Raw genomic sequence first — 12,126 nt, forward strand, 5'->3', positions numbered from 1 at the left:
CCCCAGTTGCAGGAACACCTGCCTTCACGCTGCTGGGATTTCTAACACGCTCATCCCTGGGGTCTGTAGGTGCACTGGGCCCCTCCAGATTACACTGACTAGGAATTGGTTCAGACTGGACCACAGAAGCCTACGAAGAGCCCAGCATAACTCAGGGCCGTCAACTCCAGCTCCACTCCTATTAACAAGGAGGGAGGCTGCTGCAAGTCCAACAGCTCTGCTTTGACCCTGCTTCCACCTTCCCACAGCCCCTTACCTTGGATGTCAAGGAGGCTTTCTTCTTCTGCTGCTTGAGCTTCTGCTGCACTGGCTGCGGACTGCAGGACTGGTTGTCTGATGACCCCGGGGACATCTGGGGAACAGGGTTGGTTTTGCTGGGCAGAGGGGAGGATGGGGCAGGTGGTGCTTGGGCAGAGGATGTCACCACAGGCTGCTTGTCCTGCATGAATACTTCCATCATGGCTGAGGCTGGCGGGAAAGCCTGACGCTTGGTGAAGGGGCTGTGAACTGATGAATCCGTTGGGCTCTTTAGATCTGCCAGGCGGAACACGGTTGAATCAATGCATGTTGCTTTGGTAATGCCAACAAGTTGCGTCCTTTCTAGGTTCCAGTAACAAAACCAACAGTTCACACCTTGGCTCACTCTGGAGCCTTTCACAGGCATCTCTCAGCTCCTCACGCAGCTCTCTAATTTCCAGGGAGCTGTCAGGCCCCTCCTACAGGGGTGCCTGGGGAGGACTGCTCCCAGGGGTGTCAGGGGCATTGCTGGGAAGAGAGCCTCTGGAGCCCCAACACCTAGACCAGCATCCTAACCAGACCCCTGCCCTCTTCCCCAGCTGGCACGCTGACCCACCAGCCCCAGCACCTTTCAGCCCCACATGCAAGTCCACTGAGACTCTCGGCAGAAAGAGCTAGCAAACGGAGCGCCTCCAATAGCTGCAAATGCCTCACACACACCAGAAACCAGGTTTTGCTCCCCGCCAAGTCTGACTGCATTGCCTTGCCCAGTTTTTGCTTCCCCAGCAGTTAACAGCCAGGCCTTCCTCCCCTCAGCCCCATGACTCCCATGTTCTCCGCCTCCCCTCTGGGGCTCCTCATCTGGAACACTCTGAGGATGCCAACACCAGCTGCTGCTGGAACAGGGCAGAGCTTTGTCTCAGCCCATAGCTGAACCTGAGCCATTGCCCCAGGGCAAGAAATGATGCTGTTCTTTCAGCTCTTACACATTAACACCAGGCCAGGCAGAGCTTGGGGAGACAGGCAAAGAGCAGAATATCTACAGATGCTCTCACCGGTATTCCCCAGTGCCAGAAAAATCACTTTTCCCCACTAGTGTGTGTGAGCACCACCAGAAAAGGCTCGTTTCCTCTCCCAGGGCCCCACCAAGTCAGCAGCCCAGCTCCCTTCGGCAGACACAGGCCCATGTATCTGAAATCCATTCCTCAGTAAAGCTCCTAGACTCGAGCCACCACCCACAAAATCTCTCTCTGCCCTGCAGACCTGTGCACCCCAGTAACACACCAGGCTACATAAGTGGCAAGGGGACTGGTCAGCAGACACCTGCAGCTGGGGAGTCCGCATGGCACGCTGGCAGTGAAGTGGGCTTGCTTGGGCAGCTGCACATGGCAGAGGGCCAAGAAGAGACCCTGCAAGCGCCTTACTAGCAGGAATGACACTCTCCAGCCAGAGGGCAATCCAAGGGAGGTTCACAGCGCTCTCCTCCCAACGCCTGCGAGTCCACAGGCCCCACCTTGCGCTCCCCACTGAACCCTCCATACCACCAACGGCAGCTCACTCTGCAACCCCGGCAGAAATCACAGCGCCACTCGGGAGCTGCGCCCCCTGCCTCACCATACTGCGCCGGAGCCGAGGGCTGTGCTGGGGAGCCCATGGCCCAGGAGGAGGTGGTGTTGCTCCCGCCAGGCTGGGTGTGCTGAGCCGCCAGCTGCGCCAGAGCCTGAGCTGTCTTGAACTGCTCCAGGAATTGAGAGCCTGTGGTGCTGCTGCTCTTGGCCTCGCCGACATCTCCAAACCCCTTCCCCAGCAGGTTCACCTGGGGTGGGAACAAGGGAAGGAAGAGTCACCGCAGCCACTTTGGCCTGGACAAAGATTCCCCAGGACAGCCCCAAGCTGAGTGCCCCTCCCCTGCTCCATGCAGAGGCAGAGCCTCCAGGGGGCAAACTGGGGGCACTCTGCTCATTTGTTGCCCTGCAATGCGGGTGAAGGCTGCAGGCCTCAGGTTCTAGGGGATGGATGCAGCACAGCTGAGCTCGCTAACAAAGGTAACAGACAGCTTTCAAGAATCCCTAAGTGCCAATGAAAGGTCCTGGGACTCTGCTCCCAAGTCACACAGCTGCTTTGGGGCAACTCCACCCATCATTCTCCTCCCAGACTTTCTGGCTGGGTGACGGAAAGCAGAGCGATCCAGCTGCTCTATTCTCTGCGGCAATGACAGCAATTCTCTCCTTTGCGCTCCCGTGCAGGACTGCCCAGCTCTCGTCTCAAAGGCTGCAGGTACCCAAGGGTTCAGCAGCTAGCCAGCCAGAACCCATACCTCACCATGCCTCAGATGCAGGGTCTGCATGGAGAAGCGGCATGCAGGACAGAGGATACAGGCGCTCGCCTGCCTTAAGGAACAGGCACATTTAGCGCTCTGTAATCAGGCTCGATCCTTGGAACAAGTCACCTCCCTGAAAGGGAGAAATCCGCTCTCTACGAAGCATCAAGAAGGAATATCAAACAGAGCCACCCAGCAAGACTGCAGTCACAGCCCCAGACAAAGAGCATGTCCCCTTGCCGAGATTAACACCCTTTTGGACAGTCAGCTCAGAGCTGCTGAGAGGCTGTGGGATTCGCTCTTCTTTTGTAGTGAAAGAGGTACGTGGCCTAGAGTCAGCTGAGAGTGAACGCTGCTCCAGCGGAGAGATGCCCCTGCTTAGCCACCAGCTCATGCCTGGCAATGAACACAGGACAGAGGCTGGGAAGTCACCCAGCTTGGGGATTCTCAGCTAGAGAGTTGCACCCAGCCTGCTCCTCCCGCATTACTTAAAAGGAAGGTCACAGCAGGCAGCTGAGCGCCATGGAATTCAGGAGGCCCCTGCCATGCCTAGGCAGAGTGAGGTGCTGGTTCCTTACCATGCTGTGATGAGGGAAGGCGTTACCAGCCGCAGGCTGGGATAGGGCAGCCTGCTTGGAATTGCTGAACACCAGTGGCTGGGCGAGAGAAGGCGCCTGGTTTGAATCCAGGTTTGATGACTCATTCTCCAGAGAAGAGGGTGTCTTTCCTAACAGCACCGCAAGGTCAATTCTGGGAGAAGGGAAAGGATGAAACCAGCAATGCTAACAGGAGCTGCACCATCCTTTGAGTTCTATCCCCACCTTGAACACCCTCCCTCCCCCATGTCCTCAAACAGATCCACTGATGCTAGCAATTTCTAAGGACTACCTGAAGGAGCAGCCACCTCCTACAAATAGCCAAAAAGAAAAACCAAACCCAAGAAGCAGCTGTTCCAGATGGGCACTTGGCAAGGCATACCCATGCTAGCAATCAGTCAGGCTAACAGAACCCAGCCAACATGCTAAGAGTCTATCACCTAATAAAACAGATGGAGACAAAGGTTCATGGAAAAGGCTTATGACAGGGCAGTCAGAAAATGAAAGTACATGGAACAGGGTTGCACTCAAGTAGGTAAAACCTTGACTAATAAATTAACAAGATGAGAAACGTAATTGTTTTCTTGGGACCAACAACTAATGCTGTTAATGTTGTCCACTCCCGCAACCAATGTAATTCTACGTGGCAAGCTCAATTGTCTGCAAGAAGAAATCTTAAGGTCTTGGAAAATAATTCTCAATTTGCACTTTAAAGACTAACAAACTCATTTATGAGGTGAGCTTTCGTGGGACAGACCCACTTCTTCAGACCCTAGGCAGACCAGAACAGACTCAATATGTAAGGCATAGTTCTCTATGTTCTCTAAGCCTTAGATATTGAGTCTGTTCTGGTATGGCTAGGGTCTGAAGAAGTGGGTCTGTGCCACAAAAGCTCACCTCAAATGAGTTTGTTAGTCTTTAAACTGCTTTTTTGTTTGATAGTATATAGGCTAGCACGGCTCCCGCCCTGTTACAATTCTCAATTTGTATAGGATATTTTGGACGAACTCAAAGCTGCCTACAGACATTAAAACCCCTCATGTCCTCCTGGTAAGTAATTAAGAGTCTTGATTGAGACTTTACTGAAATGCTCCAGACTGACTTGAAAAAAATCAAGAGATGCATCTAACTCCCTTGGTCTGCTCTGAAGAGCTGTTTCGCAAAGGGAGAACACAATGAGCTTGTGACAGAGACGAACGGGACTTGGCAACTCCAGGATCCAAGCACTCAGCCTTTCCACTCCAACCCACTGGAACTTATTGAGAGCTTCAGAATTTTGGCCAAGCAGCTAGACTCTTGTCTTGGATGGGTCGGTCACAACAAACCCTGCATCCTGGCAGGGGGCTAAATGAGGTGACCCTGGGGCTTCCTTCTAAATTGGTGGTTCCGTGACTATGAAGCAATGCCCTGCCCCAGAAAGCAGAGTTAGTAAGCCCTCACCTCTGTCCAGCTGTGATTGTCACATTCTCTGTTGGCAGAGGCACTGACGACACATTGGAGGCAGTGAAGATCTTGGTCTCAGAAAGCTGGAAGACAGAAGAGGGAAGTAAACCACATATTGGAACCATGCTCTCTGGGTCCAAAGAGCGAGATACTGCAATGTTAAAGCAAAAACTCAGAGAAACACCTATGGGAATGTTAGCTCACAGCTGCCAACAAGAATCAGCGTGTGGCAATAGCACTCAGAATATCTGGCTCTGCTCAGAAACTGCCAGCCCTTGGTTTTGGCTGAGTTCACCCTCCTCAGTGATTCAGTCACCTGTCATGCTTAGAAAGCATTTTTACTCTCTTCTGGCAGCCCCTAAATCCAACAAGGTGACTGAGGAGCTATGGAGTGAAAATCCACAGGAAAATGGGCATCTGGAAACTAAGGAAGTGCAGCACTGACTCAAAACTCTCCCTGACAAGGACGACGAAATACCTTGAAGGACAAGGTAACAAAGAACTTCAGATCTAATCGGAAAGTTGAGCCTCAGTTCCCAGAGCCAAGAGGAGGATATCTGGGCCCAGGACCCAAGGCTCTGCAGGAAGTTTGGCTATCAGCAGAACACCTAGGCAAGCACTTGCATTTCACTCATGTCAGAGAAGCTGAAGTGTTCTGCTGAACAGGACTAACCCCAGCAAAGGGGCTGTCTGTGGACCCAGGGATGTTTGTCCAGATTGAAAGTAGTACTTGGGATGGGTGAATGACTAGTGGGAAGTTTTGGAGCAGCTGCCACAGTTTACAGTGGACCACGTTATATACAAACACCTTCTACCCCCCAAGAAAGAGAAACCCAAGAACTGTTGCAAGCACCTCTGGAAGTAATGGAAAAAGTGTCACAGAAAACCACCCCAGGCTAGCACATTTGATCTACATGCCAAGGGCCTCCATGCAGCACAAGCCAGGGTGCCCAGACTATCTTCAAGCAGAGACCTGATAGGCCCAGCCAGCACAGGAGCAGATCCAGCTGCCTGCATTTCCATACACAGCGCTACCACCTCCTTTGGACAGCACTTGAACAAATGCATTTTCCTTTGCTGTGAACTCTAGCTGCCCAGCTGGAAGGAAGCGACAAAACGTACAATAAAGCCCTCAGTTCTGCAGCCACTGAAGATGATGGCACAACTGCCCCTTGCTTTAAATGGCAGCTGAGCGGGACCAACTCGGGAGAACCTTAAAGACCCAGGTTCCCTCTCAAGCAGTGGAGCTGGACACAGAATACAGACAGCAGCGTGATGGAAGTGAAACAAGCCAGAGATTAACACAGAAGGAAGCGCTCCGAGCTCCTGGAAAAAGGGGCTATACAGACATGCCAAGGTACTTCCCATCCTGCACACAAGCGCCCGCCCCAGCCCAGCTAGTACAGATGCACAGGGGCCCAGCTGTTAAGCTGCAAATTCACAGTCTTAGCTTTCCATAGAATTCAGTAGTAGCAAAATTGAATCCACTTGAGTCATGCAAGGCAGGTCCTGGACCAAGGAGTCCAGTTTGGGGCTCTCTCTACAGTTCTCAGCTAGCAGGATTTGGCCCCCTTCTAGCACAGGGAGGGAAGCGAGAGTACCTACATCTTCATTCCAGTCCTCTGTGCCCCATTCCTCCGTCGCTGTCCTCCATGCACCTAAAAGAAAGCGAGAGTTTGGGACATGCCTGGACATCGTAGTCCTGTGTCTTACAAACATCAGAAAAGTGGTGCAGGCGCAGAGCAGGCAGCTGGGTGAGTTCTTACTCAGCAACACAGCACAGGCGAGAGGCTAAGAAAGGCTGTGCACACACACGCACACACACCAGCACCAAAGCAGAAATGCAGGATTTGGGGTTTAGCCAGGAGCTCCCTGGTTTCTTTCCCAGCCCCTTTGCTCAGAGCCATCAATTTTCCTGCTTCCCCCTCTCCTGACAATAGCTACACCCAGAACCAGCCACACCGACCTCAGCAGAAACCAAAAGCACCACCTCCAGAGTGCCTTCTGCAAGAGGTGGCACCAAGGTCCAACTTGCTCGTGGGGCATCACCACACCACTAGCAATCAGATGGAGTGACGGTGTCCTGCTGAGACCCCAAGTTTCAGTTTTGTAAACAAGCTTCTAAAAGACCCAAGAACCAAAACGTTTGTCTGAGTTTATTTTTGTGTCAATGAGAACATTTCCCTGAAGCACTGAAAACCCAACATGAAGCACTCTGCCCTAGTGCACGGCCCTGAAAGCGAGATCGTTGAGGAATCCAGAGTGATTCATGAATTTTCCGTCCCATTTCAGACAAACACAAAGGTGAACAAATACAACACTACAGTGAAGAGAGTCTCATGTCTGTTCCAATGCGCCAAGGTTTGATTTGTAAAGCTAAAGAAATTAACATATTTAAAAATTGGTTTAACGTGACCGACAGTTCTGAATCCCTTCCCCACATCCCCTCAGTTTGAGCCGAGTGTTCAGGGTGTGGTGTGCTCACTTCACAGTCCACGGGAAACAAATTTGAGATCCTAGGGCAGGAGGAGAGTGGGGGCACATCACAACAGAAAATCAGGGCACAAAAAAGCAGCCTGCCACTTTGTAGCAGGTAATTTTCACCCACATGAACCAGACTAACAAAAGAGCCACACAACCAACAGTGTTAATTCTACAGACATTAACAAGGCTAGGAGACATTCTGCCCATACCACCACCACCACCACCACCTTAATCAGCTGACAAGCTTTTTAAAACATGCAAAAGTGGAACATTTTAGCCTCCTGTACCTAAAGGCAAGTCAGAACTCTCCCAGATTTTTTTTTTTTGGAGCAGGGAAATGGAGCTGTAGGACAAGGAAAATTTCCTTATAGTCTATTATTTCAGTTCCAGAGATACAGCTGCTGGAGGGCACCAAGGAAGCAAATCACCAGCAGAAACTACTGTTTATTTTGCCTGACAAACTGAGTCAATTCAAATCTTTAAGTATTTTATTCTATTTAGGATCAAAACAATAATACAGCTCTGGTCTTGGCAGCTCCAGGACACCTCACATGTGCGGAATTCCGCCCCCCCAGCTAGGATGGCATCAGTGAGGCAGGGAAGAACATATGCTATCCTTATAGGGGGTGGGGAAGGGTAAAAGCCAGTTTTCCCCACTTCTCATCTGCTTCATTGCTCTCCTGCAGCAGTGTGAAGGCTCCTTTCCAGACCATCAGGGGCTAGAGAACCCTCACAAATTGGGCTTCCTACCCAGGCAGAGGAACTGGAAGGTCTCAGTAACTCAATCTGTCTGCAACCGGCAGAAAGCAGGAAACTATCTGTGTTGAGCAACACACCCCAGGACCCCATTTTAAATTTCCCTCTCAGATCAGCTTTGGGAATAAGAGCAAGAACAGAGGGAAAGGAGGGATGAGCTTATGAGAAAGGGGTTCCCTACATTCCAACACAACTCCCTAGCAGGCTGCAGGAGTCAGCCTTCCAGTCCTGCCCTGTTGGAGATTTCTCACACATGGAGACAGGAGAAGGGCATGCAAAGACACACTTTCTAGCCAAGATGCTCACCAGAAAGAAATACGGTTTACTAGCCAGCATGCCGCAAATAAACCAAGCATCCCACTGAGTTCATGGCAGAGCAAGCTTATCTCCAGCAAGTCCAGCACTCTGACTCAAGAGAGCATCAACTATCGTATTCAGACAGACGGGCGATTGTGTGTCCGGTCCTGCCCTGCCCCCCTTTGTGAGGGAATCTCCTCCAGGGCAGCCACTCCTATCGCTCAGGAGTCTGCTGGGAGGAACAATATCCGTTTTCAAGGCAGCAGAGATTCAGTAACTGAGCCAGTTTGTAGCAGGGAGCAACTCTGGTGACTTCCTGGACCAAGAGCTGCTTCAGTAACAGCAGCTAGCCATCTCCTTGGGACAGCATGGGGCCCTGATGTACCCACACCAGGTTTGGAGAGAGAGAACTGCTGACGTCCCCATTTCTTTTCAGGAGTGGGGAGAAGCACGGCATCCCTCCAACGCGACGTCCCAGCCTGCTGCTTCTTAAGTGACCAGGAAGCCTGCAGGTGCCACAAGTTGTCGGCTGCATATTTGCTGACCTAATTCAGGGAAGTGCAACTGAACTAGAACTGCTCCAGGTTCTGGGATGTAAATCCAGGGGCAGCAGTGAACGGCAGAACACCAGCACCTAACAGCTTGTGTTACCCACTGCTCCCACAAGCATTGCTGGAGGTCTTGGCTCAGAGCTGTAGGTTGATCAAAGGAACAGGCAACTGCAGGCGAAAGGGATAGGTAGGCTGAATTGCAGGTTAAAAGCAGGATGAACTCCTCAAGGCCTGCAAAAATAGGTAGTGGAAATCCTGCATCTCAACCCCCACAGGAGCCTTATCCAGGGGGGCATGATAAAAATGCTTTCAAGTCCCAGTTTTCCCCATGGATTAACTTTCCATAGAAAAGCACTGTATTCAGACGGAGACTGGAAGATAGTCAAGCAAGCTATGGGGCTCACTGCAAGGATTCTTGGGCTTGTGCTGCACAGGAGCTCAGATTAGATGATCTAATGACCCCTGCAGGTTTTAAAGTGCATAACGGTAAAAGATCCCACCAGCAGAAAGCCAAGTGATAATGCCCTAAATAGCTGAGGTATCAAGTGTGAAAGGAATCTCAAATCTGTGCATAGGAAGGAGAGAAGCTGCACATTGGCTGAATGCCAGAGAAGCAACTAATTGATGCTTTGCTTACCAAGAAGCGGCCGTAAGCAGCAGTGACACAGCCTTGCAGGACTAAGAACTCTTACCGCAGCAAGCTGAACCCTCTGCTGGAACTTATTCCGCAGGGCAGCAAGCACAGTGCTGCAGTCACTGAGCGGGAGACTTGGGGTATGTGCAGCACCAGGAGCAAGCCAAGTCAGAACTTTTGGCCTGTAAGGAGCTGGTGCTGCCTAGCACTTCCTTGTACTGGGTTGGATGGTGTGTTGTCAGGGCCATCAAGGTGGTGGTGCTGTGGGTGCAGACAAGCAGATGCTGAACCCCAAATTTACATAATCCGCGTGCCTTTAGACACAACCCTTCCCTATTTATTTTTAAGGTATCAGGATTAGCAAAAGCACAGTCAGAACAAACAAACATTCGTTACAATGAGCAACAGAAGCGCAAGACAAATGACATATCCACAGATATTTCAGTTTGGAAAATAAGCTATAAGGTAAAGGTATCCGGGGCCATCAGTGCGCCTGGATGTATCATACCAGGAGCAGTGTCAAATGTTCGGGGATAATTTGAGCCCTCACCCCCAATGAAATCAAGTCCTGAAACAAAAAAGAAAAGAAAAAGAAAAACCACCAGTGAAATTTTGGCTCACGTAAAAGTTTAATTGCCCCCACGTACACCAGTCGCATTGTACCTGTGGATATTGTTAAAATTAAAGAGATACTCAAGGCTGCTAAAATGGAAACATAAAATGATCATGCATGACATGTTTGTACAGATTTTATCATGAATGTACACCATGGACGCATTTCTAGAGCGGAAGCAAACTTGGAGCCTTCCACGTGGAGCGAGGCCTACTCTCTCCCTGCACAGTTACTAACAACCGTTGCATTTTACTTAGAGTGCTGGCTCAGATGCACACACAAGAATCTACTTGGAAAAGAAAGCTATGATCTCGCAACAGGTCAAAGTGATGTGTTTCTATCCACTTCTTTTCTCAGGCACAGTGCAAACAAAGACACCCATTGCCCCACAGGCATGGATTATTATCCAGCCCTTGGAAAGTCCAGACTGAATGGCTACCATGTTTCAGACCCAGTGACAGGAGCTACCATCTGCTGAGAAGCTGTGACCAAAAAGTGAGTTTTAAAAATAGGCTAATCCTGTCTTCTGAAGAGGAACAAAATGAGACCTGCACTCTGCGAAGGGGCAACAATCCATTTAATGGGCAGCTTGGAAAGGGAGTCAAAAATGCATTTGCTAGATAATTTTAACCACAGCATAATTACTACATTAACCTCTTATGTAGATGGACCATACTCAATGGACCCTAACAAGGAAGGGACTTTGGCAGGCATTTTGGAAGGAGAATAAAACTCGACTGCCAGGGCTGCTGCAGGCAGACAAAAGGACAGCGTCAGAATCCTCTGTTTTAGAATTCTGGGGGGGCCACAGCTCTTTCTAACTCGAGCGTCGAGCTCACTTGAGCAGCGACAGGGAGAGAAATGAAAAGTGCAGAAGTTCTGACCCCTCTGTGGTGCAAGATGCTGCTCTGCAAGAAAACCACCCCTCTAAGCAGAGAGCTCTTGTAAACGCTTTACTCGGCGTGTCCCCCCGAGACCACGTCTGTGGTTACATGGCAAAACTTGCTTCTGCTTGACTCTCACACACCACCCCCAGGGTTTATATGAAAACCAAAACACCCCATCTTCCCAGCACAGGAAAGGGGCAGCAGCAAGAGAAGAGGAGTTCCTGGGAAGCCAGGGCAGAGACTCTCCAGAGGCAGCTTTCCGCATTAAGAGCTCCTCTTGCCACTAACCTGGGGCAGGACGCAGAGCACTCTCCACACCGGAATACAGAGAAAATGGACGTGTGAACTCAAACCTGGCTCAGGAGGATGCTCCCCCTTCTGGGTCACGTAATGTCCTCTGTGCCAGCAGGTGAGCAGTCCCTATACCAGAAAGCAGCCAGAGGCAAGTGTGCCAGTTCCCTTCAGGGAGCACCTTCACCAGCTCACCCCGGGGCACTTCACCACTCAGGTGTCTATACCTGCCACGCTAGATCCAACTGTGCAGCTGTCGCACTTCCACAGATAACAGGGAACCCTACCACACACCCAAGGGACACTTGCAGGAAGAATGGCATTGGTGCCAGGAACACAGCTGGCTGAATGCCTAACCCATTCCCTATGAGTGCGGGAAGGGGACTTGGAGGAAGTCCGTCTGTGATCTAACCAGCAGGTGGTAATAGGAGAAAGCACAGCAGTCACTCACTTGTCCCATCGTCGGGCTCAAAGCTACTGGTACTGTTCCATGCGCTGTTGTTATTCCCATAGCTCTCCTCTGTGCTGGCTGGCTCTGCATAATCAGCCGGGTTGAAAGTTCTGGAACACAGATGGGGGAAGAAAGTTTAAACTTCCTTCTAACTGCTGATAATGAAACTCAATGACATTTGAACAGCTAAACAATTTCTAACAGGCCCTGTCCACTCTAAGATAAACCTACCACTCTCTTAGCCATTCTAAATGCCACTCCGTATCATACAGCTGCTGCAACAGAACAGGTAGACTGGGGTTGGCAACAGATTTTGCTGGGTGGTCAGAGACCACACTTCTCTATGATATTAATGGAGAAGGTGCAGGGTCTGGCGTAGACACTGGGTGCAGAATGGAGCTCAGGATAGTGGGTCGGGGTGCAGGAGAGGGTGTGGGTCTGGGAGGAAGTCTGGGTGAAGAAGAGGATTCTGACCGAGGGGAGGGGAGAGGAGTAAGAGGGGATGCAGGAAAAAGTTTATGATCTGGGTTAAAGGTGGGTTTCTGACCTGGGGTGCAGGAGGGGGT

At 50.8% G+C, this 12,126-nt stretch overlaps 1 protein-coding gene across 16 annotated transcripts in view; it reads right to left on the reverse strand.

The window, feature by feature from the left end:
* Window positions 1-12,126, reverse strand: part of UBAP2L (ubiquitin associated protein 2 like) — a 46,394-nt gene that overhangs the window by 21,486 nt on the left and 12,782 nt on the right. For 8 of the 16 annotated variants that reach the window (XM_074980484.1, XM_074980487.1, XM_074980478.1 and 5 more), the window contains exons 8-14: window positions 11,561-11,670; window positions 9,827-9,886; window positions 6,202-6,254; window positions 4,594-4,679; window positions 3,136-3,307; window positions 1,852-2,053; window positions 257-534 (exon numbers count right to left, since the gene is read on the reverse strand). In XM_074980484.1, the coding sequence (XP_074836585.1) occupies window positions 257-534; window positions 1,852-2,053; window positions 3,136-3,307; window positions 4,594-4,679; window positions 6,202-6,254; window positions 9,827-9,886; window positions 11,561-11,670 (961 nt within the window). The remainder of the gene's footprint in view (window positions 1-256; window positions 535-1,851; window positions 2,054-3,135; window positions 3,308-4,593; window positions 4,680-6,201; window positions 6,255-9,826; window positions 9,887-11,560; window positions 11,671-12,126) is intronic. The other 8 variants (XM_074980492.1, XM_074980490.1, XM_074980489.1 and 5 more) reach the window with 2 other exon arrangements.

This window comes from Carettochelys insculpta, chromosome 30 (assembly GCF_033958435.1).
Source record: "Carettochelys insculpta isolate YL-2023 chromosome 30, ASM3395843v1, whole genome shotgun sequence".
Lineage (NCBI taxonomy): Eukaryota > Metazoa > Chordata > Testudines > Carettochelyidae > Carettochelys > Carettochelys insculpta.